General features: G+C 32.8%; 2 protein-coding genes across 4 annotated transcripts in view; one reads left to right on the forward strand and one right to left on the reverse strand.

Annotated features, from left to right (window-relative positions):
• Nucleotides 1-9,834, reverse strand: part of LOC143237638 (disks large homolog 1-like) — a 262,734-nt gene extending 252,900 nt beyond the window's left edge. For 2 of the 3 annotated variants that reach the window (XM_076477113.1, XM_076477112.1), the window contains exons 1-2: nucleotides 9,226-9,403; nucleotides 1,571-1,702 (exon numbers count right to left, since the gene is read on the reverse strand). In XM_076477113.1, coding sequence (XP_076333228.1) covers nucleotides 1,571-1,702; nucleotides 9,226-9,313 — 220 coding nt within the window. In that variant the 5' untranslated portion in view covers nucleotides 9,314-9,403. Of the gene's footprint in view, nucleotides 1-1,570; nucleotides 1,703-9,225; nucleotides 9,404-9,717 lie in introns of those variants that run through there. The other variant, XM_076477117.1, reaches the window with a different exon arrangement.
• An 11,695-nt stretch (nucleotides 9,835-21,529) lies between these two features.
• The window catches only part of LOC143237267 (guanine nucleotide exchange factor for Rab-3A-like), a 46,784-nt gene continuing 43,092 nt past the window's right edge, over nucleotides 21,530-25,221 (forward strand). The window contains exons 1-2 of the mRNA XM_076476331.1: nucleotides 21,530-21,593; nucleotides 22,554-23,131. Coding sequence (XP_076332446.1) covers nucleotides 22,572-23,131 — 560 coding nt within the window. The 5' untranslated portion in view covers nucleotides 21,530-21,593; nucleotides 22,554-22,571. The remainder of the gene's footprint in view (nucleotides 21,594-22,553; nucleotides 23,132-25,221) is intronic.

The following is a 25,221-nucleotide window of genomic DNA, read 5'->3' on the forward strand; positions in this document are numbered from 1 at the left end:
AATTAACAAAATTGCAATTTAAAAAATGCAAATAAGGACAGTAAAAAAAAAGTAAATAAACAAGGTTGGAGACACTGTATACATTATTAACTCAAACAACAAACCTCTACTTTGGCTCCATGCTGTCATCTAGCACCATATTTCATGGAGTCAAAAAAAGAAATGTATAGGTTGAGTAAACAATGTCTATAGTATCTACAGCCTTCTATGCTTACTTTTTTCCTATGATCATTATTTGGTTTTTAAATTTCCTATTTGTTTTTATTTATATTGTTTGCTTTGCTGGCTTTTTTTTTATGCACAACTATGAGCAATGGATTACTTGATATGGTAGCTAACTTTACACATTTTAATTATAATAAACATAGCTAGTAGCTAGCTGATACAGCTTATGATGATTTATTGTAGCTACTAACAATTTGACTGCTTTATTTTGAGATGTAGAATGTTAAGCTGTGGATGGAGTTTGTTATGGAGATTTGTTTGAATATATAGTGAGCATTTATATTTTCTGTATAACTAAATTGTCTATATGTATTGCATAGTGATCAGAAAATATACACCTAACCTAAAGCACAACTCCAATTTAGAGAATATATAAAATTTTACCAGCATAAAAGCAGCTTTTTCAAATAAAATGTGTTAAAATAAAACTTTGTGTCTTTTGATGTAATGATTCTATAAAAGTGTGTAATAAAATTTAATATTATGCATTATTGTTTTTTAACTCCTTCACTTCATAATACAATAATTAGCACTCTAAAAGCACTGATTATATAGTGTACAAAGTATTGATAATCTACATATTACAGCCATCTAATGTTCAGATATTATTGATTGGTAATTCCCATTTCACCCTGTACATAAGTTTTTTTCAAAGGAATACCAGATATTTGTAAGAAATTTAACTTAAAAGGGTAATGAAAACATCATTTACACTAAAATGATTATGTTTTTTAGCTTATGTGAAATATAGAAAAAGAAATTTCACTTTTCAATACCACTATGCTTGTTTAGTTCTCTACAAAATATTTGGGTGGGATATGCCAAGTTATTTTTGGTGTAAGTTAGTAAGAAAACAGTCATAATTAATTTTGAGCAGATTTTTTTTTTCCTTTTAAGTATAACATGGATGTCTTTTTTATTAATGCATTTACATATATATGTACAGCTTTAGCAGTCAGTAGTAAAAGTTTTGATGTTTCTTTGAACTGAATCTTTGCTGTTTTAGGTGCTTTTTGCCCATATATTCTATCAGGGTTTTGTGCAATTCCTTGCAATCCCTATTATAAACCACTACATCATGGTACTGAAAAAACCAAAAGGACTAACAACTATTATAAGAGCAAATTGACTCCACATATTTTTTCTCTACACTCCTCAAAAGGTATATAATGTAATTAAAATTTTTATCTATCTTTTACCTGCTACAAGTGACAGCCCAATAAACCATTCATTCAATAATATAACTTACCGATCTGGCTGAATGTCAAGAAACAAAAGATTCTATGAGAAACTACCTATTTTTATTATTATATAAAATGTTCAGTCTCTAATAATCTTAACTCACCTAAAAGTGCCTGAAAAAGCCTACTTTTGAATATTTTGATAACCCTTTCAATGGCATTCTTGAGCTGTTTATCTTGTGTGGAAGTCAACTTGTGGTGATACTGTTCTAAAAGTTCTAAGGCTCGATGGGCCTCTGAAAATATTTTAAAATATTATCATTACTAAACTATATCAACTTTTGATGCTCAATAAAACAAACAAATATTTGCACAGATTTAATGAAAAATAGATAAGGATCTTCCTAAAATCAAAAATAAAACTATAGAAAATATTAGGAATAAATTAAAACATATAAAATTACATAATTAACCCTGACACTTGTACATATACACCTATCTGTTAAAAAGTAATAAACAAAAGTTTTATTCTCCTGCACTGAAAATATTTCTGATAGATACTTACCTCACTCACAGTTACAACTATTATCAAGTTGACTGACCTTTAGTGCCAAAATATTTGCTCGCCAATATCCTTGAACTCTTCCTTAATTCCATGTGGTTCAGCTGTACTTAAGCATGAAAATCATGGATGTACAAGCACTGAAGCAACTACTAAAGCAAGCTTTAGAGACTGGAATACTTGGTCACATTTTTTGCTCCATCATACATCTACGTGTTAGTAAGAGTAGACAGTGAATTGCTATTTGAAGAAGTTGTCCAGAAATTGTTGGAGAAACTGAAGTAATTACACAACTTCTAACTTGGTCACAGGTTAAAGCTTATCTCTCACTATGGTTACATTAGCCAGATCCATAGAGACTCTCTCTCTCAACATCTAATACAAAAGTACACACTTCCCTGGTTATAGTTTCAAGTCTGTTTTATCTATTGGAATACCTTTCTGAGTTCTCAGCTGCAGATTTGATTATGTGACCAAACACCAAAACACTTTCAGTGTAGATCAAGCATCTCTCCTCTTACAATAACTTCAATGTAAACTCTGAATAGCATGGCACAAAATTCATAAAATCTGTCTCTTGTGCTAAAAGCACTCTTAAGTCTGCTCTCATTGTCCAGCTTGACTTAGCAATATCACCTGTCTAAACTCAACACAGAATCTAGACATGTTTTCCTTCCTGATAATAACTACTTCACAACCAGTTGAGTGTTAATTCATTAAAAGGATACAATTCAACCCATCTATCGCAATCATCTGTAGTAGCCAATAAGTACCAACTACCATCATTAGATTTAAGATATGGCTCCATAATGTTTACGATCTCACAGCTTCATTGTTTTCCAGAAATCTAATGCCATTTTTGATTAAACTTTGTAGTGTGATAAACATGCTACATTAACAATTTTTAATATACTGTTTTCATGCCAGGTCAAAACCTCATTGCAGATACTCTGTCAAACTTTTAATGAACAGTTAGATGACTAGCAGTCTCATGGTCATGTATTTCAGTTAACATAGCAATTCTCAACGTTTATGAAATTAGTCAAAATCACCTGGCATAATAAAGAATACTGTTATTTAATACAATGTTTCAATTTTCTCGCACTTTCTACAACTTCAGATGGACTTTAGGACAATTCTCCAGCCTATAAATAACCACCTACGTGTTTATGATCATTGTCTACATTGTTCAGTAACTTATTGTTTTCTGTTGCTAATGCTAATGTTAACAATGGTAAAAAGTTTTGGTGACAAGTTACAGAGATCTAAGTCTATAGTATCTTCTGGGAGATACACAGGATGCCTAGAGAGAGCAGGAGGCAACTTATTCTCTTTTAAAATTCTATAAGTACCTGAAAAGAATTAAACCCTGTTATTTCAAGGCCAAATGCATTAGTTAACTGTTTACCTTGGAACTGTCTATAATCATTTTAAAGCAATCAACAATTATTGTGGCTTCTGCTCCATCAAGATACATCTAAAAAATTCTCTAAATTCCAAATTGCATATAAACAATCTAACTCCACAGCCGTGTAATTCTTTTCTGCTGCACTCAGTTTTTCTACTAACATATGATATGACACCCTTATAACACAGAACTGCTTCAACTCCAAAATTTGAGGCATCGGCATGCAAAAAGTGGTGTTCACTCTTTGTTGAAAGTTCCAAAATAGGGTTGTTCTCAGTGTTTGCTTAATTTTTGGGACTCCACCTTGAAATTGGTGAGTCTAATTTCTCTTGACACTCTTTCTCCTTAACTGGTATTAGAGTTTATCACATGTAGCAAAGTATTGGGTTGAGGAATAATTTATGAGTGTTTTTTCAAGTTAAAAAATATATTCATAAATGAAATGCTTTTGCAAAATATTTCATATCATTTGGTAGATAATTTTTTGCTCTAATAGATGGTGTGTTTGATTTTCATATGTCTTTAATTTTTGCTTTCATTTTCAGCTCATTAAATGGACTGTCAAGTGGACAAAATTGAGCATTTTCGACACCATCTGCTTTTCGCATTTAATTTCTTGCAATTTCGTTTAAAACAATGCATACTATATACCTAGGTATTACATGAAATAAAGTATCATAATAAATGTTTTGGGTGTAATGTGTTCATGCATTGAAGTATTGTATAGTCTTGCATGTAATGCTTGAATTAAATTATTTAAAAACGCTCACGAATTATTCCTAAACCTAATAAAAATGAACTCATTAAACAGCAGTAACATATACAACACTTCAACTGCCACATTACAGCATTCCATGTGATGATGATATGCTGAATAAAAATAAAAATTGACTTCTCACATTATAATTGATAGCTTAAAAATTATACCTTACATAAAATTTGTTCAAAGGACATATGCAACAAAACATTTTAATTGTACTTGTTTTTATTAAAACATTTTGAGTTAGGTAACACTCAACAAGATGTGAAAACATATATAATACTACACCACATATACTCCACATGTAGCTGGAGCTATATTCTATTTTTCTCTTCTTGAACTGTTACTGCAAATGTGCCAGTACCTTGTACAGTTTGGTTTTTAAGCTGTTGGTACAACTAGAGATGAAAAATGTCTCTCTTTAAGATGTAGACACCTCTCTATTACTGGTGAATTAAATACTCTTCCTCATTTCCTTGATGGAGTTTGTACATTGTATTTTATAAGTAACTGTTTCACATGTTGTGGTTGAAAACCATTCAATGGTGTATGATCAGTTTGAGGTATCAGATAAAGAGCATATGAATTTAATAAAAAATATATCAATATACTGCTTTTCAAAAGCAAGAAACTGAATTCAGCATCACATCTGAACTACCCACTGTCCTCATATTCCTACTATGTTCCAAAACACACATTTTCTTTATTTTTCTCACTGCTGTGATGATCTTTCTTTCCAGTGTCAACCAGTACCCTTATATGAAATGTAGTGAACATACAAACTTCTCCTTTGCCTTTCCACTTCAATGAATCAGTGTGCTCAGTTTCAGCCTCACCTGTTTTTTTAGTTTAGAATTCAGCATTGACAATTATTTTCTCTGTTTTTTTCACAGTGCTACAGTTTATTTTGTTTTTATGTAATCAACTAACTAATAATGGGCTTGTGTAGCAACTAACAAAATAAAGAGAATGACATTTGTTGAGGTATGGCTACAGTAATGTTGTTACTGTACTTCATAAAAATCCAGGGTTTCCTGGGAAACCAGAGCAGTCAGATGAACAACATAAAACTACAGTATTCAACACAAAACTAGTTTCTACATCACAATGTACAAAACATTTTATGCCAAAGCAGCTTCTTTATGAAGGAATACTTTGAATAAAACCAAAATCTTGCCAATGCTTAGATTTTCAAATGGATACATTATTTCTTGAAAATTAATTTTAGCATACATTATTACACTTATATTGTGAAGATTAATAATCACATTCTATTTCAAGTTATCACAAAGGAGAAACAAAGTATTAACAAAAATCTACCCTTTGAGGTAATACAGTGAAAAATTAGTATTTTCAACAATTCACCTTGAAATGAAGTCATCAGACTGTTTTTCTTCAACCATAAACATACATAAAGCTATGAAATATAAATTTAAGTATCAGTTGTATCATTTCAACATCACAAGAACAAGTGTTTATTCATTCCCACTGTTTGATTACATATATTATATCTGCTTGTTTCCTCTACAGCAGTTGATATGAATATAAATGAGATAAAATATTCAAACATTTCATGTGGTGTTGTGTTTTAATAAAATTTCTACCTTGCAGTCTGAAATTTGTGTTGTCAAATGTGTCCACAATCAATTGAAAGTGAACTTCTTTTTTTCTGGGAAACACATTTTTTATTATTTTATCTGCAGCCTTGTACTGAGTCATTGTTTTCAATATCATCTAACAGGTGTGGGGCCTCCATTCTCTTCCATGCAGAAATCTCCACTTTGATATTAATTTTCACTGCTATCTTTATATTCCTTATATATTTCAAATTCTGGATCTTCTTCCAAACCAGATTCAAGAATTGTAAGTAATTCAGAAATTTTATTTTCTATAAAAGTAAAACTATTTCTCTTTCCATTATGAGATGCTGTTCTGCTCTGCACTAAAACAATGCAAGTGTTTCAATTAAAGCAGAAGAAGGCATTTACCAGGCCAAAGGAGTGATAGATGTTGCTCCTGAACTGCCACTCTCAAGATCAACAGTGTTTAGTTGGCAGAAATACTGACCAAAAACAAAATCCAAATCAAGTACAGTCAATCACAGCACCACAGGAAGTTATATGAGATTAGGGTATATGCAATAGGAACAGTTAAAGGGTCAAAAACTCATTATAGTTCCTGGAAGTAATTTAAAACCATAAATATAACACTTCTGATTGGTCAAATTTACTACGTTTCGTACTTAGATTAGCTATAAGAAGCACACAAGAAACAAGTTTTAAGACTTACAGGTGTTTCTCAAATATCACTGAGAACACAATCATGTCATTAATATACGACTTAAAGCACTTCTGTTCATTTAAGGCCCTTACCCATAAGTTGTTGTAAAATACACGTTTGCCATCTTTCAAGAACTCATGGATAAGGTCCTTTATTAAATTAAAGTCATTGTCAGGTATAAGCACAATTTTAGGCCTATCCTCAGCTTTTACAGATAGCTGCCAATATTCACTTAAATCAAGAATGCTGATACATGATAAAGGTTTTCAGATGTCTTTTGAGAGGCAATGGATATCTATCAGTTTCTACAGTCCACACAGACCCAAAAACCATTAGTCTTTTTCTTTACAATGGATACCTATAAGTTTCTGTAGTCTACACAGACCCAAAAACCATAAGACCTTTTCTTCACAATGGATATCTATCAGTTTCTGAGACCTGATTTATTTTTCTGTAGTCCACACAGACTCAAAAACCATTAGTCATTTTCTTCACAATGGATATCTATCAGTTTCTGAGACCTGATTTATCATTTTATAGTCCACACAGACCCAAAAACCATTAGTCTTTTTCTTCACAATGGATATCTATCAGTTTCTGAGACCTGATTTATTTTTCTGTAGTCCACACAGACTCAAAAACCATTAGTCATTTTCTTCACAATGGATATCTATCAGTTTCTGAGACCTGATTTATCATTTTATAGTCCACACAGACCCAAAAACCATTAGTCTTTTTCTTCACAATGGATACCTATAAGTTTCTGAGGCCTGATTCATTTTTCTATAGTCCACACAGACTCAACAACTATTAATCATTTTCATCATAAAAACTACTAAAGAAACCCAATCAACCCAACAAAATACTCTTCCTCCAGTAACTCATTAAATTTAAGTTAGCAGGCAAGCACAAAAATGTTTTACTAAATTTTATATGCTTTGAAATTAAAATAAATTTCAAAGAGATACATCTGAAATAATGAATGCCCTTGATTGTTCAGCATAAATTCATACTGTCAATAAAACATCAAACTAAAAACTTCCAAGTGTCCTTTATGCATTGTAGATCATGTGTCACCCATAATTCTCCACTGTCTTACATTACCTACTGCGCACAAATCAGAAGATTTTACACAAGATCTGTTTTCCCACTGAGTTGCAGTCATGATGAAATTTTGGTAGTGTGTATACAAGAGAGAAGGCATCTCAGAGGTAAGTATTGTTTGAATATTCATTTTAACTCTAGAAAACATAATATCAAAACACAGGTTGACTTAATCTCCAAGATACTGAAGGCCAAAATGTCCACAAAATGAAGGAAGTGGGAACCATGGAATTGCAAAAAACAAAAATGTAAAACAAGCTACAGAGCAGTAACATAATAGTCTAGAATACAACAAATATATAATTAAACAGCTCAGATAAAAATACAGAACCAGAAATAACTTGCAAAAAATATTCAAAAGTGGGATCCAGTTAAGACTGTTTCATTTTTCTGACAAGGTAATTTATTTATGGAATCAACTGCTGTCAACAGTAGTGAAATATGTATAAGATGTGTTGAGATTAATACATTTATCCTACCCTAGAAATAATGAGGTTGTTTGATACATTTACCAAAGACAGACCTTTTTTCTCATGACTAAAGTTCATTTGAGTTATTTGTTTGTTCATTGATTACATCATGTGAATATTCTGGCAAAGAATAAATTATGAAACCTTAAATGTAGTCAAAGTTATTATAATACAGTTACTGAATTACACTGGAAATTAATGTACACTTGTATTAAACATTTGAAAGAAAATGTCTTGTTACTTGAGTGGTAAATTAATTTTTGATATTTAAGAAATAAGACATTATTGATGAAATCTTTGCTAAATGCTTTATTGTTGTGAAAGGAACAAATACAGTGCATGTTCCTATTTATATACTTTTTGAACTTCTACACACAAGACTCTGGCAAGGCCATACTCAGACCCAAGTACAAGATGCAGTCTTGGTTTACTTACTAGAGAAAATTTAGCAACATATGAAAAATTCTTGGCTTAAACAACTGAAGCTAAAATGAGGAGATTTCACTTTTGATTTGTATAGAGCACAGGAGGTGGAAAAACATAAGTGAATCTACACTGCTAAATCTGCACCCTTATAACCTTTTCTATATTACTAATACTATTGTTTTGATTCAGTCTTTATGAATAGCCTTATAAAGTTGTCCATGGCCTATTGTTCTGGTTTATAATGTTCACAGTGGAATAGCATATAAAAACTTTTATTAAACAGAGTGGAAAGAGTCAAAAACATGCTGTCATAACCAGCACTACTGTTAATGTTATATATTCGACTCACGTAGATATCATTTAACAAAGATAAATTGTTCATCACTCTTTGTGCAAGTCCATTAAATTAAAAATATTAGTCTGTAATTAACTATCTTGTAAACTAAAATTACAAACCAACACTGGTAACATTACAGAACATACTACAAACTGAAATACCTTAAGTTCATATTTAATTTTAAAATTTATCATAAATGAGTAACTAGTAGTTGTAAACTATTATTATTAATATTAATAACAAAGCCTATTACTATTAATACTAGTATTATCACTATTATCCCACTTCATTTAAAATAGGGTTAACGTCTACTCTGAACTCAGCTAAGAATGATTTAATAATATCGTATTTTGTTATTTTAATATTTTCATTTTATACTGTCAGACTTCAAAATGTGGGTAAAAAGCTACAGTATCCGCGATTCTCCTACGTTCGTTATAACATTAAGCGTAGTTTTAAAGCTCAAACTTACCTCCGTGTTTTACATTGTTGACGGGCATATTAACGTAAAAATCCCAGTTACTGCCTGACAGTTGTTCGGGTTCGAATGACAGGTTCATACGCTAACTCACTAACGCCACAAAAAGAAATTGCAGCTGCAATTGTACGTAAACAGAAAATACATCATAAAAGTTGTTTGACGAATTTATATCCTTTAAACTTGGCAAATGAAAATTTTATGTGGTGTCCTAGATAACGTAATACTATGAAACAGTACACTAATACATAAAAAAGAAAGAAGACAAACATAACCATTTCATATTTTACAGAAAGAAAAAGTTGCGAAGAGACCACAATTTTTCATGTCGTTTCTGTTGACAGTAGTGACGGTCTTGAATCATGTAACTTTAAAACCTTCACTCATATTCCACATCAAATTATTTGCACCTTACTGTTTGAAGATACTTTCCACAAAAAGTATTTCAAAGTCTTATTATTAAATAATACCACATAAACCACTAACTTGTGTATCACGTTTCGTCGGCTCGAACAGTAAGTGTTGTCCCAGAACAAACAATATTGATCATAAAGTTACGTACCTCGTACTACCAAACTAATGTTCAGTCACAAAACGTTTTCAGCTACAACTACTCAGATGACAAAATGACCACATATATGGCGTTATAATTTCGTGTCATATGTCATCAAATTTTTATTCCAATTTTTTTTCTTGGTTTTACAATCAGTTATTAGTTGAATACAGTGGGCTTAGTTACTTGAAAATATGCGTATATCATTACAAAATCATCTCTTACTCATATACATTCTTGCCCTTTCAGCTGCATGGGACAATTATATTGTTTTGGTCAATTCCACTAATGTTGGTAAAAAGTAGCCAAGAGTTAGCAGTGGGTGGTGATCACTAGCTACCTTCCCTCTTGTCTTAAACTGCTAAATTAGGGACGGCTAGCGAAGATAGCCCTCGAGTAGCTTTACGCGAAATTCAAACACCGTACCAAACCATATTATACACATACATATATAAAAAATATTCGACGATGAAACTGTTTTGCACAATTCGTATAAACATATGAAATATATGTTGATGAAAGTTTTGATGCTAAGAAAAGTTAAACATTCAACTATTACCTTTACTGTCATGTTAATTATTTTCTAAGTCGATTCTTTACACACAGTGTGTTTGTTTATTTTGAAGTTAATCACAATGCCGCGCAGCTGGTTGTGTCCTGCTGCCATGTGTATCTAAACCTAATTACTAATGTTGTAAGTTCGCAGACATGCCGCTGTGCCACCGGGAGGCAAACACAACCTGAAACCATTCACTTTAGTTCCAACGTACAACATATTATTCAAAATTAAAATATTATGCATGTCATCATAAAGCTTACTATGAGTTAGCTGTGTATCTAATATAATGACTAGTAATTCTTTCTATGAGAATTATCGCATGTTTAACAAAACATTAACTTTATTTATTTCTTGTTAAGCCAAAAACCACACTATGAGCTACCAATAGTCTGCTCACTACGGGTATCAAAACCTATTTTCTTGAACATTGAATTAACTGATTAATCAGATGGACTGCTTCACAGAAGCAAGTTGAAAGCTTGTATTACGGTTTAAGTTGATACCTGTTATAGGTTCAGTACATGTAAAAGTATCAATCTGGTCTGGCAAGGCCAGTTGATTAGGGTGCTCGACTTGTAATCTGAGTGTCGCGGATTCGAATCTCCGTCACACCAAACATGCACACTCTTTCAGCCGTGGGATCGTTATAATTTGTCGACCAATCCCACTATTCCTTTCCTTGGTAAAAGAGTAGCCAAATAGTTGGCGGTGAGTGGTGATGACTAGCTGTCTTCCTTCTACTTTTACACTGCTAAATTAGGGACGACTAGTGCAGATAGCTCTCGTGTAACTTTGCGCGAAATTCAAAAATAAACAAATAAACAGTAATAAATTATTAAACATCATAATATTTTTAAACTATCCGCGATCAGCAAAACATTTTAAGTAGTTTTCAAACCCTCTGCTTGTATTTTCTTTATTATATCATTCTCACGCTAGCTGTTAAAACTACTCTTTTTTTTCTTTCTTTTTGTTGAAAGCATTATGTGTTATGTTGATAACTTCTGGTCAATTTCAAATAATTTTACGCAGTCAAACAGACAATCTCACATAAACGTAACTTTATTTGATAAATCTAGACGTAAAATAAACAATAAAATAATGATATTTGTATTAGCGCACAGAATACGAAACAATTATGAGCGTTCAGTGTATAACACGGTTTTACGAGTTGGAATAAAGAAACTCACATAAACGAAAAATAAAACTCGGATTAGAGAAAAGAGTAGCTAAAAGGTGTTTATAGCAGTCTGTGCAAAGAAGTAAGACTAAATTATTACAAAGCAAAGTAAGTGTAAAGCTATAATGAATGCAAGTTTACAAAATGATAAGCATGTGGTTCTGAATGGGTTGCGCATGCGCATTTTAAATTTAAATAAAATGTCGAGAAAGCTCATAGCAATTGTAATTAGTGTAACATTAATTTCTTCAGGAAATTACATGCAGGTTAAATACTGTTTGTGTGAAATACCTTGCAAATGAAGAAACTGAAGTTAAAATCGTCTCAGTCATGTAGCCTATTCGATGCATTAAGAGTTCGTTTTTTCTCTTTTGTTTTAACAACATACTTGTTCGTTTGAAGTTAAGCACGATTTCTTTTGAATTCCGCACAAAGCTACATGAGAGCTATTTGTGCTAGTCGTCCCTAATTTTGCAGTGTAAGACTGAAGGGAAGGCAGCTAGTCATCACCACCCACCGCAAACACTTGAGCTACTCTTATACCAACAAATTGTGGGATTGACCATCACATTATAAAGCCCCCACAACAACAAAAAAAGCGAGCATGTTTGGTGGGACAAGGATTCGAACCCACGGATTACGAGTCGAGTGCCTTGACCACTTGGTCATGCCGAACTACATAATGAGCTATATGTGCTCTGCTCACTACAGGTATCGAAACCCAGTTTCTAGAGTTGTAAGTCTCTAGACATACTTGTGTGCCCCGAGTTGGTTGGTTTGTTGTTTTTTTTTAATTTCGCGCAAAGTCTTGATAGAAATGAATAAAAACCCTATAACCAGGGCGCTTTCGAAAGGAGGGCCTTTCTTCTTCAGGAACAAACTGGGAATATTTGTCTCAACATATCGATTTGTTTGTTTTTATTTTTTAAATTTCGCGCAAAGCTACTCGAGGGCTATCTGCGATATCCGTCCCTAATTTAGCCCTAGAAGGAAGGCAGCTAGTCACCACCACCCACCGTCAACCCTTGGGCTACTCTTTTACCAACAAATAATGGGATTGATCGTCACATTATAACGCCCCCACGGGTGAAAGGGCGAGCATGTTTGGTGCGACCGGGATTCAAACCCGCGATCCTCAGATTACGAGTCGAACGCCTTAATCCACCTGGCCATGCCGGGTCCTCAACATATCGAAAGAATATGGTTTTTCCAATTAAGGAAAAATAAGTATTTTCTACTTACACTTAAACCAGTTTAGTTAACATAATGTAATGCGATTTAAAAAGTTATTTTAAGCTACCCTTGTAGTACAGTGAAATGTTTGAAGACCCCACTGCTAGAAACTGGGTTTCGATACTCGTGGTGAACAGAGTATCAATAACCCACGTTGTAGCTTTGTGATTAATTAAAAAAAAGCAAGCCTTATAAGCTGCATTTTCAACATAATAATCTACTTAGGTTTGTTTTTGTTTTTGCTGGACTGGGCTTTAATCATGATTACGATAATGTAATGTTTAGTATGTTTCTGAATGTTAAAGATCAAAACTCATGTGAAACATCTAGAAACAAGACTGCATTATAAATAGGAAAAATGAGTAATGAATGTGTATTCAACCAGTATTTCAGTTCAGTAGTAGTGAGAGTTACGGCGTCCATTCAATCATTCTACAAGTTTTGTATTTATGAGTTACTGACAGAAATACCGCCCTACATGTTTGTTCGGTTAGAATCTTGGCGAGCTAAACAGTGTGTTTCTCTGTCACAAAAGTGCCTCTGATTTTTGTAACTGCATCTTGGTGAAAAATTTGATGTTTTTCTGTATTTCGGGCTTGTTCTTGACTTCTTCTTACTGTATTTTGCTTCGTAACTTGATAAGCAAGCCTATCTCTTGTTTGCTCTTTCTTTGTGTAACTCCCTGATAAATCACTTTACCGTTTGGCAATTTTTGGCATCGTGATTTTCGATGATTTGGTACACATTCTGAAGTTTAAAAAAAAACTTACGTAACTTACGAAGATAGAGTTACCACAGAATCGCTGCAAATTTGTTAGCAACCAACTTTGTACGAAGGATTTCAGATTCCTTCAATCACGGAACAATTAATACTTAGCGTACACTTTGACTTTCCAACAGAAAAAGTTACTTTCTTTCTGAAATATCTCAATGATTCTCCGTTAGAAAGACTCACTTTGAAATTTTGCATTAAACTCACTTTATCACAATTTTAGAACATTTATTAAAAATTCATTTCGTCGATAATAATAAATGTACAAATTTAGCTTGCAATATTAGAAAGGAAAGAAGTGTCATTTCTCTACTAAAAAATCGATTTTAGAAAAAATGTTATAAATGAGGTTCTTTTTTAAGGACGGACTATTTATATATTTTTTTTAATTTTAGTGCGATATAAAGCTGTTAATGACTGTAATTGACTTATTTATTTGAAAACGTGGTCACATGGACAAAAGAAACTTTCGTTTTATAAGAGACCCAGTTGTAATAAACCTTTGTTAGGAACTTTCCCTCGTAATGTTGAAAAAATCGTGCTAACTTTCATTCATTTCGGACTTATACTGTGGAAGAAGTCTTGCAGTCAGACGTACATTAACCTTTTATATATAAAGATGCGTAGTTAACAACAGTAGATTCTTCTGAAGAAGTAAAAGTTGTTTCAGAAGTCAATAAGTTTCCCACTATCCGTATCTACTATCTAGCGAAACTACAGCACAGAGAACGGGCTTGGAAATATCAGCGGGTAAATAAAACAATTTACAGTTGAAAGTAACTTGTAAAAACGTTAAGGATTTTTTCTTGTTGTTAAGCGTGAATCTACACAATGGACTAGCTGTGCTGTACCCATTACTAGACGCGAATTGAGCCACTGGGACACCGGTGGGTCGATGACGCCTGGGCCACTGGATGATAAATTGGTTTTCTTGTCTCAACGATATAGACTAACCTACTGCAACCTCTCTTTCTATATATATATTTTGATTTTTGAGTATTTGCCCAGGACGTTTTATGCTCCCAATTCGCCCCTTCTCACTACGGGTGTCAGAACCCGATCTTGTAGCATTATAAGACTTTGGAAGAAAATAAACTAAATTGTTACTATTACGTCGATTGATTTTCGCATTCTTTTCAATAGATAATCCAAAATTGTGTGTTTGTTTTTTAATTTCGCGCAAAGCTACTCTAGGACTATCTGAGCTAGCCGTCCCTAATTTAGCAGTGTAAGGCTAGAGGGAAGGCAGCTAGTCATCACCACCCACCACCAACTCTTGGGCAACTCTTTTAACAACGAATAGTGGGATTAAACGTCACATTATAACGCCCCCACGGCTAAAAGGACGAGCATGTGTGGTGCGACGGGGATGCGAACCTGCGACCCTCAGATTACGAGTCGTATGCCTTAATCCACCTGGCCATGCCGGGCCTTTCTTTGTTCTAAATACATGTAATTTTCACATAGTACGCGGTCAAGAAAACCGATAAACTGATCTTGTTTCAAGTTGCCTTTGTTATTCGAGAAGTATGTAATACCTGTTACTGCCCGCGGAGAACGTTGCTTAATACAACCTTTGTTAAAAATGTAGACAGCAGCGTCCTTTCACGATTGTTTAAATGAGATATATATAAGTTATGAACGACATGCGTATAATAAGAATGAAATCACATGGTAGAGCAGTTTATCGTGTTTTACATTTATATTAAAGAAAACAATGCATATGTTTTTACAAATGATAGATGTTCAATAATACAGATTCACAATAAAGTAGGTAATGAACAATGCACAACAATACAATAAATAATAGTACAATTGTCAAGAGATGTGTGTTTCTGATGGTGAAAAGTTTAAGAGTAACAAGACCTAAGATGAAGGTTATAAAGTATAATAATAAATAAAGCTATTTATATCGCATGTTCTTCCCCATATCCTTGGAAATTAGGCTAAAAGAATCAAGTGAAATTACCTGAAGTTAAACTAATATTTCAGTTAAGCAAAGTCTAGATAAATCTTAACGTGAATTTCACTAACACTGACTTATTTCCAAGTGAGAAGGTAAGTTAACTCTTTAATAAAACTAAAAATACATAGTTGGACTAAATGATAAAAGTAATGGTAAATGAACGTCAAATAACAACCACAACAAAATGAAAATACGGCAAAATTACACAAAAGAATTATCCGTAAAAATCTTACTGGTATTCGCGCAAAAGAAAGTAAAAGTGAAGAAAATATCACATCTGTTGTGCAGAAATCAACCGAGAGAGCTTTACTACTAGCTTTCACTTATTGTTAAACTGAGAAGAAAAGCACACACAAATTTGAACTGAACATTTCGTTTTTGGTTTCTATTAAGCACGAAGTTTCATAATGGGCTATTACGTTCTGTTCATCATGGGTCTTAAAATCCGATATTTAATGTTGTTAGCTGAGCCACGACAAATAAAATAAAAGAAGAATACATGAAAATATAATGTCAGAATTTTAACATTTCTCATGGAAAGTTAAAGAAAACGGAAAGTCTCAAAAACTGTGAGTTCTGAAACCTAAACACTGCCCGAAAGTTGCTAATAAACTCTAAGATTTTTAGCATATAAAAAACAATGACCGATTCTTGTTAATTAAGCCAGTCAACGGTGCAGACAAAGGGTAAATCTATCGACAACTTTATCTCATTCACCGACTAGAATAGCTCAGTTCGCTAATTAACTGTTTTATTTTTCTTGTAAGAGAACCGGATAGGTAAGTTTTAATATTTACCTAACACCATGCTTGCAACTTAGAGAAAATAAATATTAGTAACTCACTTGAGTAATTCACTGCATCCAAGAGAGAAACTAAGAACAGCATAATCATTTTTAAACTTTTTAACTAGATGTTTGATAAAAATATAATAGTAAGTCTCGTCTACGTCAGATACCATTTCAGCTTGCTAAACACATGAAGAGTGAACAGAACATGACACTAGTAAATGTATGTAAGGGTAATAAAGATAAACCAATTTTAATGGAGTGTTCATTGAGCTGAATAATAATGTTAAACGAAAATAATAACTAGGGACTCAAATACATTATGTAAGAATGAGTGCCACCACTTACTAATCTATGGCTTTTATCGATGGTCTTACAACGTTTTTAGGTTTGGTGAAATTGATTCTCTGTTTTGAGGTAAACATGAATGCTTATATTATTCATTTTATAAAGCATACCTATTTGTTGTATTTATTATTTATCGTCAGTTTGTTGTGTGTGGAATGCTATTAACTCTTGGAGCCAGTTGTCATATTTTCATATAAATGAGTAAAAACATATTTGTTATTTCTTGCTTATTTAGCTTGGTAAGATTAGTCTTTCATGGTCACCAATATTTTTATCATGATTTTTCGGTCATGCACGTTTCTGTTTATAGTTTTAACATCGGAATGTTGGTAAATATATGCAGCAAAATTTCTTTTGCTACACTACCTATTATTGTTAGTCCGACATTCCTTTTTTGTTACACGCACTTCCTCCTCTGAAAGATTCCCATTCAGTATAACACGGCAAGTGAAGATGGACAATAATATTTTACCTTGAGAATACACCATCCCAAGTTTTATATTGGAATGACCAACAGTGACGAGTATAATACGAATAGTTATATATATGATACTTTAGAGTTTTATGTCTAGTACCGTGTTCCCTGAGTAGTTTTATAGAGCACTATAACCACAATAAATATACTTCTGTCTAAATTCAGTCTAATGCGTTGACAAATCATTTAATGCATTTGTTTATTTCGATTGTTTTTATCGTCGATAAACATCACTTTTCTCTTTTTAACATCGTATTCAGCCTCTTTCTTGTTTCAAACTGAGTAAGAGTCATAGAATTTAAATTTAATTCTGTGATATATTTCATGAAGTTCCTCAGGTATTTGAAGGGTAGTAAAGTTATACTTAAACCTATCAATGTGCATGACAGCACCATTTAAAATAATTTAAACGAGTATCATTTTTACTACAAGACGTAATTGTAAGTTTTGGTCGTTAGGAACACTTATGATACAAAAATGTTAGAAGTATTCGTAGTGTAATATGTTACAGAAACTGGTAGCAAAGGAAAACTTGATTTAAGTGATTTTTTTTTTTATTTTTGACCACCGAGGTAAATAACGAAAAACACTTCTTAATGCACTTTAAACAACAAACAATATCTACAAGTAATTCATCCCAAAACAGTTACGATCAAATAACACTGATCCTAAGCAAAAAACTATCTACTTCAAAATATATAGAATCAAGCTTGTTTTCTTCACCAAATTTTAAATCTCTTTTGTTTTACTTCAATAACCACATTCCATCAAGTGCATCTGTAAAGCGCGTTGTCTCAACAGGGAAATACATATTTTAGCTAAACAAAAAGCTGAATTCATGGATGACAATTTCAAGAAACTGATGCTACAGAAATTAAATAATAAATTAAAAGAATTATAAAACTGAACAAATAGTAAGGGCAGGGGCGTAGATCCTGGGGGAGATGGAGGGTATACATCCCCCCTTCATTTTAGGTTGGGGATATGGTGCATACAATCATCCCCCCTACAATTTGGTCTGTTGAATTGTTTTATTGCATCACAGGCCTACAAATTGTGTGTTTGTGCTTGTGATTCTCGTGTTCTTACGAATCGAATTACATGATTAGGCCTAGATGTAAGCTTTTTCAGTAGCCGAAATGTACATCTTTAATCTAAGCGATAGTTCGTAAGTATCAGTCAGTAGGCCTAAGTATGCATTGTTTGTTTGTTTGTTTGTTTTTTAATTTCGCACAAAGATACACGAGGGCTATCTGTGCTAGCCGTCCCTAATTTAGCAGGGTAAGACTAGAGGGAATGCAGCTAGTCATCACCACCCACCGCCAACTCTTGGGCTACTCTTTTACTAACGAACAGTGGGATTGACCGTGGGGGTGTATAATGTGACGGTCAATCCCACTATTCGTTGGTAAAAAAGTAGCCCAAGAGTTGGCGGTGGGTGGTGATGACTAGCTGCATTCCCTCTAGTCTTACCCTGCTAAATTAGGGACGGCTAGCACAGATAGCCCTCGAGTAGCTTTGTGCGAAATTCCAAAACAAACAAACAATACATATTACAATTTCGAATAGCCTGAAACTGAGTTAAATTGTAATTTAGATTTAAAAGTTAAATAAATTTCAAAACGTATCCAATTTATATTTGCCAATAAGATTGATACACATTTGTTTTTCTAATACAAATATATTTTAATATATAAACAGTAACACAATTTACTATAACGGTAAGTTTACAAACAATACTGAGTCCTCTACCTGGTTTGGAACTTCCTTGATATCTTATATAGAGCTCGCGATAAGCGAATTACATTCGAGTTGAAGCAAATACAATTCACTTAACAGAGGGCCTGGCATGGCCGAGCGCGTAGGGCGTGCGACTCGTAAACATGCTCGCCCTCCCAGCCGTGGGGGTGTATAATGTGACGGTCAATCCCACTATTCGTTGGTAAAAGAGTAGCCCAAGAGTTGGCGGTGGGTGGTGATGACTAGCTGCCTTCCCTCTAGCCTTACACTGCTAAATTAGGGACGGCTAGCACAGATAGCCCTCGAGTAGCTTTGTGCGAAATTCCAAAACAAACAAACAAAAAAATCACTTAACAGCCAACTAACTAGCTCTGTATTATTCTTTGTTCGTCTGCCACACGCCGAGTTTTTCCAACGCTGAATTAATGAAATGTTTTCGTAAAAATATTGATATCCAATGTGAATTCGCTGAAGTTATGTGATTTGTAATGTTCGAAATTTATAAATGTTCCTAAACAAATGCTCTTGAAGTTTCCCGTTAATATGCGTTATAATAATTACAGTTATAGCTTCCAAGGTTCACAATACATCAACTATAGTAAATCAATAATATACACTGTCTTTTGGTACGTCGAAATTCCAGTTTATGCAATAATATTTACGATACACCAGTGTTTACGTATATTGTTGTTTCTTACCTTTATATCTTTAGTGAATAGGCGAGAGTTTCGCAATGCAGATCAACAGTACACGTTATGTATATTTCTAAACACAAATTTAACTTAAAGAAACACCGATATTATAAAAGCATATATGATAGTAAATCAATCACAATTTATCTTCCTGGAATATGTTTGATATGAATGTTCACTGACATGGTAAGTAAGAATTCTGGAATACTGCACTAGAGTTCTGGTCTGACTTGGCAATGTGGTATCGTTGTATTTTTGTTCCAGGCCGTTTTCTGTAATAAATTAGATTAATATTTATAAGTACCAATATGTACATATTTTAGAAGTTTTTGTTACTTCACGCAATATATTTGGATTCAAGTGATACGTAACTGTTTTCCTGACCATTCCTTTAAAATTTTTACCTGTTGAGTCAACATTTTATTAAAAAATTTACTCTAACGCCAGTGTATGTAAAATATTATATATAACACGTTAACAACGTATATTTATCGACTAATACATGTGTTGTAACGAGAGGCAGTAATCAGTACTGAAATTAATCATAGATGAGATAAAAATAGTCCCGTAATAAATATAACTACAATTTCAAATACTTTCTACATGTTTCGACATTTCAATACGTCATCTTCAGAGTTTTGTTTTAATTGTATTTATTTATGGTTTTTGGTTTTACACAGATAATCAGATAATAACTTTATCTAAATATAAAATACTACAAATTTCTGTATTCTTTCCTATTTGTAAAATGATGAAAGAGCAGTTTCTTCAACTGTGACACTCCTCCTTCCTATTTATCTGACAGTTCCTAGCCTTAAACTTTAACCCTATATGTTATATTTTCTAGCCCCAAACCTAAAAACCAAATGTGAAAAGTCGAATTACAAATTCGTCTAAGTAGGCCTTAACTTTTATAATTATTTCCTTTATTAATTCTTTTGACCCTCACCCAGTAGCTGAGAGTTAAGTCTGAAACGTTGTAACGATAAAAAACAGATTTCGATACTCGCGGTAGGCATATCGTCTGTTGTTTAACTTTGTGTTTAAAAACAAACAAACAATTAAATCTATTTTATTTAGTAATTCTTTAAATATTTTGATTTTGTAAGTCTTTTGTTTAAATTTAGATTATTCTGCTTATTTTAAGTTATTTTAGGCTTTAAACTTGCTGTTGGTGTTAGAGTCAATACGCTTTAATTCAAAATGAAATAATATCTCAAAATAAAACCATGGAGTAATTTAGTCAAAAAATAATTGTTTGTTTGTTTGTTTGTTTTTTTAATTTCGCGCAAAGCTACATAACGGCTATCTGCGCTAGCTGTCCATAATTTAGCAATGTAAGACTAGAGGAAACAAAGCTAGTCATCACCACCCACCGCCAACTCTTGGGCTATTCTTTTATCGACGAATAGTGAGATTGACCGTCACATTATAACGTTCCTACGGTTGAAAGGGCGAGCATGTTTGGTGTGACGGGGATTCGGACCCGCGACCCACGGATTACGAATCGAGTGCCTTAACCACTTGGCCATGCCGAGCCATTACAAGAGGAGAAAAACACATGGCATATTCACATACTACTGTACACATTATTGTAATGAGGCTTCTCGTTTTATATTTTTTAACTCTTTAGTATTCTTAAGATGATCCAAACTAAAGGCATTATTTCAAACGAAACCTGGTAAGCTTTATTTGCATAGCAATAACGGGACTTTTACTTCTAAAACTTGACGTTCATTGTCTATGTTGCTCAATTTAATTAGCTATTTTCACCACGTCCAAATACACCTTCCGCCGTGTAAGTTTTAAATGATTGACTCTAAACATTCTCGTTTCTTCATTAGACTCAGCATAATTAATATTTTGAATTTAAATATTTTCTCATCTAATTTTTCATGAACTGTTTGTTTTTGTATATTGATGGAAAACTAATTATATTAAAAGAAGCACAATAAAAGTTTTGAGAAAATAATTATAACTGATTTTTAGTTACGTAGATGTCGCTTTATGAAGGATACCTTTCAGTCATCGGATGGAGAGCATTTGTTTCGTGGCTTGTAAGTTATGTACTGTTTACTAATATTAAGATTGATAACACTCAAGTTTGTCTTAAAAGCAGTTCTCGTGTTTCATTTTCACTTTTATTTTATATACCTATATGTAGTTGATAGTACCGCTACATGTAATGATGACTGCTGCTAATAATACAACTATTAATGATGAGTTTTTTTTTCAGAATATCTCACAAAAAAAAAATCAGGTCTTTATTCCATCAATTTTCAAAATAATCCTATAAACTTCAAAAAGACCACCTATTACCTTTAAGAGAAAAGAGGATATAATCTATTCCCACACATTTCTTAAATAAAGTAACCCTCTGTTTCCTTGTTGCATGGAGCCAGTGGTTCAATATACTTGAATGCTAACTGAATAGAAATCTCTTAACTTTATTTTACAACCAAGTGCTCACGTTTTCATTTTCCATTCACAGCAGTTTTTACCCTAACTCTATTCAGTTCCATTTTTTCTCACTTCCTTTAATTTCTGCCTCCATCCCATTGTTTTTACTCTCTAATATCACAATCTTTCCCAAAGCTATTTCTAACTTACCTTCAAGTAACGAAGCTTACAAGTACAATGTATTGTGATTGTCTAAGCTCCCTGGAAATTAAAATCAAGCCTATAGTTCTGAAACACAACCCACTCTAGCATCTGTTACTTTCCACAAATTTCACCCGACTTATCACTGACCTATCTCAAACAATATTGAAGTTGTCTGGTTTTTATCCTATATTTTCAATCTGCACACCATATGCTTGAATATTTAACTAACTTTAAGTCATTTCAAATTTTATAGATTAATGTAACAATAAAATCGCTATTAACTGATACTGATATTATTACTTACTAGTCACTATGTCTCTGAGTTGTGTGTAACTAATTGCAATTTAGATTATTTGCTAATATACTAAGGACAAGTAAAAGCTATATACATGTAGATATTTTTCACTTTACAGAGAGTACTGTGACAAAGTATGTCAGAAACAATTTATGCCAAAAACAAATGTTTGTGTGTTCAAGATGTCCAACTTAATGATCAACATAAGAAAATACATAATTTGTATGAAGAGGATAGTTCTAGTTCAAGTTCGTTAGCCAATAAGAAGAAAATAAGCAAATCTGGTACTGAAGAAAATTTATCAAAAAGCTCTTCAGATGTACAGTTAAAAGATACTGTCTCTCTAGCTGAGAGCAGGGCAAGCAAAGATCAAAGCTTGGAACATTGTCTTGGGCCAGCAAAACCAGGAAATTTACGAAGCTCAAGTGATGGATCATCAAAAATTATAACAGAATCCAGTCTCTTTGAATTAGCCAGTAGTCACTTATCTGTGTCAGAGAGAAATGTGTCAAGAAGGCGTTCTGAATCAGACAGCCGAACTGAAGCATTGAAAGCAAAGATCGAAGACAAACTTGAAAAACTTCAACAGGAGTTGCAGCAAAAAGCCAAACATAATTGCATTTTAAATTCAACTGCTAAAACAAATAATGTCAGTGAAAATGTTGGAGCTACAGAAGCTTTGCTTTTCAGAGAAAGGTAATGTTTTGATTTTATTTTACATTACAAGTATTATAACAGGTTACATATTTGTTTGTTTTGATAATCTTAGAATTTAGATAGATCTTACTAAATGTTAAAGAATGGGAGATAACAGTAATGTTTTATGTATTTAAGAAAAAGGAAAACTTTGTTTTTGAATAAGCAAAACATTTAAATCTGTTTATCTACAATGAGTATCACACTCATTGTTTTTTTGTGGCAAACTGAAAGATATTTGTGTATGTGAAAAGGCAGGGGAAATCGAAATGGTATGATATTCTTAGATTGCTTTGATTTTGTTCAGAGTAAGAATGTGTAGGGTTTACAAACTTGCTTGATGTATGACACCAGCTATAACACGAATCAATGCCTGAATTTTTACTATTTTGACTGAGTCTGAAACAAAAAAAGAGACTGTACACAAGCTTCCACACAATCAAAATCTTTATATTGAACAATGCTTTGTGCAGCATCTTCTACAGAAGATGAAAAGATGGAGAACTCTGTGCTCTCTGAATAGTCTGTTTTAAGCTCAGAAACATTGAAGCTAGAGCTCAAATCTAAATGAAGTTTGATACATTTAAATTATATCTGAAACTGTATAGCTTTTAAATCTGCAAGAAAAATCTCTTTCTACTTTTTCGGATTCATGTGCTATCCATGTAAATGAGGTCACTTTTACCAAAAAGTGGTTATACACTTTGATCATCATATCATGTTTCAGTAGAAAAGGTCACTGTCACCATCTGTATCAGATCTGATGCTACAGCAGTTCTTTTTAATTGAGAGCATATGTGATTCACACAGTTTTATAACTAAGGCAAAAAAAAAACTTGATAAATCTTGTAACCAACTTTATATTTCAAGAGCAAAATTTAGAGTTTACAGAAATTTTAAAAAATTCACCTGGTAATTGAGGGGTTAGAATTATATGGTATTGTCATATAATACAGTAGTTTTGGAGCTTTTCTTCTCACATATCTGCACCATATAATATTATTCCCCAAAATTGGTCATGAACCATTTTGAACTATTTGTGCAATTTAAGTAGGTCTAATTTTGTTCATCTTGTTTAGTATCTGTTGATGCTTTTTTCTTAATGTGGTTGGCATAAAATAACAAACAATAAGTAAAGGATCATTTAGTCCTTCAGGGAACTAAAGGGAACTTTCGTTATGGAACTGTCTTCAGAAATGTAAAAATATAAATCCACCCTTTATTGTTTTTACAAAATCATCAATTCTACTCCTAAGCTATTGTAAAATGCCTTTCCCAACACTCATTCCACAAACTTAGCCTAACCTGACATACTGGATCTTAAAGTAATGTCCTTTTCATTGTTTTCAGAATATCACAAAAAAATCAGAGGTATTTATTCCAGAATAATTTTGTGAACTTCAATAAGATCACTTCTTACCTTTAAGAGAAAAGAGGCTGTAACCTATTCCCACCCATCTTTCAAATAATTAAAGTAGCCCTCATCTTGAAACCTCTCCAGTCAGTCATTATCCTTTCTCAGATAGAGGGGCTTGTGTTTAATATTATAAGTAACTTGTTGAATTTATCTACCTGTATTCACACCTTAAAACTGTATTGGCTTTGCTACTAGTAATAGAACACTGCCTGAGCATTTTAAGTGACATGTCTACCACTATTCTAAGATTGTTTCCATCAGCCATGGTAAACAGATGTTATGCTGTCACATTATGGAGCCAAAAGAAATCACAGGATTTATTGCTCAGTTTTTATTATACTCTTGTACCCTGAAAATCAAATATATTATTAATTTTCTATTTCAGTAAAAAATAGGTAACATAATTCAGATGAGTTTAAATGTTAAGATTAATGCCTTAGCTTATCTGTTTAGAAAGATACCTGCCCTGTTTTTATATTGCCTTGTGTGATGTAGTATCTAAAGTTTAAAACTTTCATATCCACTAGTTGCCACATGTGGTATGCCAAATAAGCAATCTCTGACTACATTTGAACTTTGATGCATGACACATACATGTATTTGTAAGACTAGTTATGAAATACATCAAGAAGCAATGGCTTTGAGTAGTGGTTAGAAAAATTTTAAACATTTA

The sequence above is a fragment of the Tachypleus tridentatus genome, chromosome 13, assembly GCF_004210375.1.
Source record: "Tachypleus tridentatus isolate NWPU-2018 chromosome 13, ASM421037v1, whole genome shotgun sequence".
Lineage (NCBI taxonomy): Eukaryota > Metazoa > Arthropoda > Merostomata > Xiphosura > Limulidae > Tachypleus > Tachypleus tridentatus.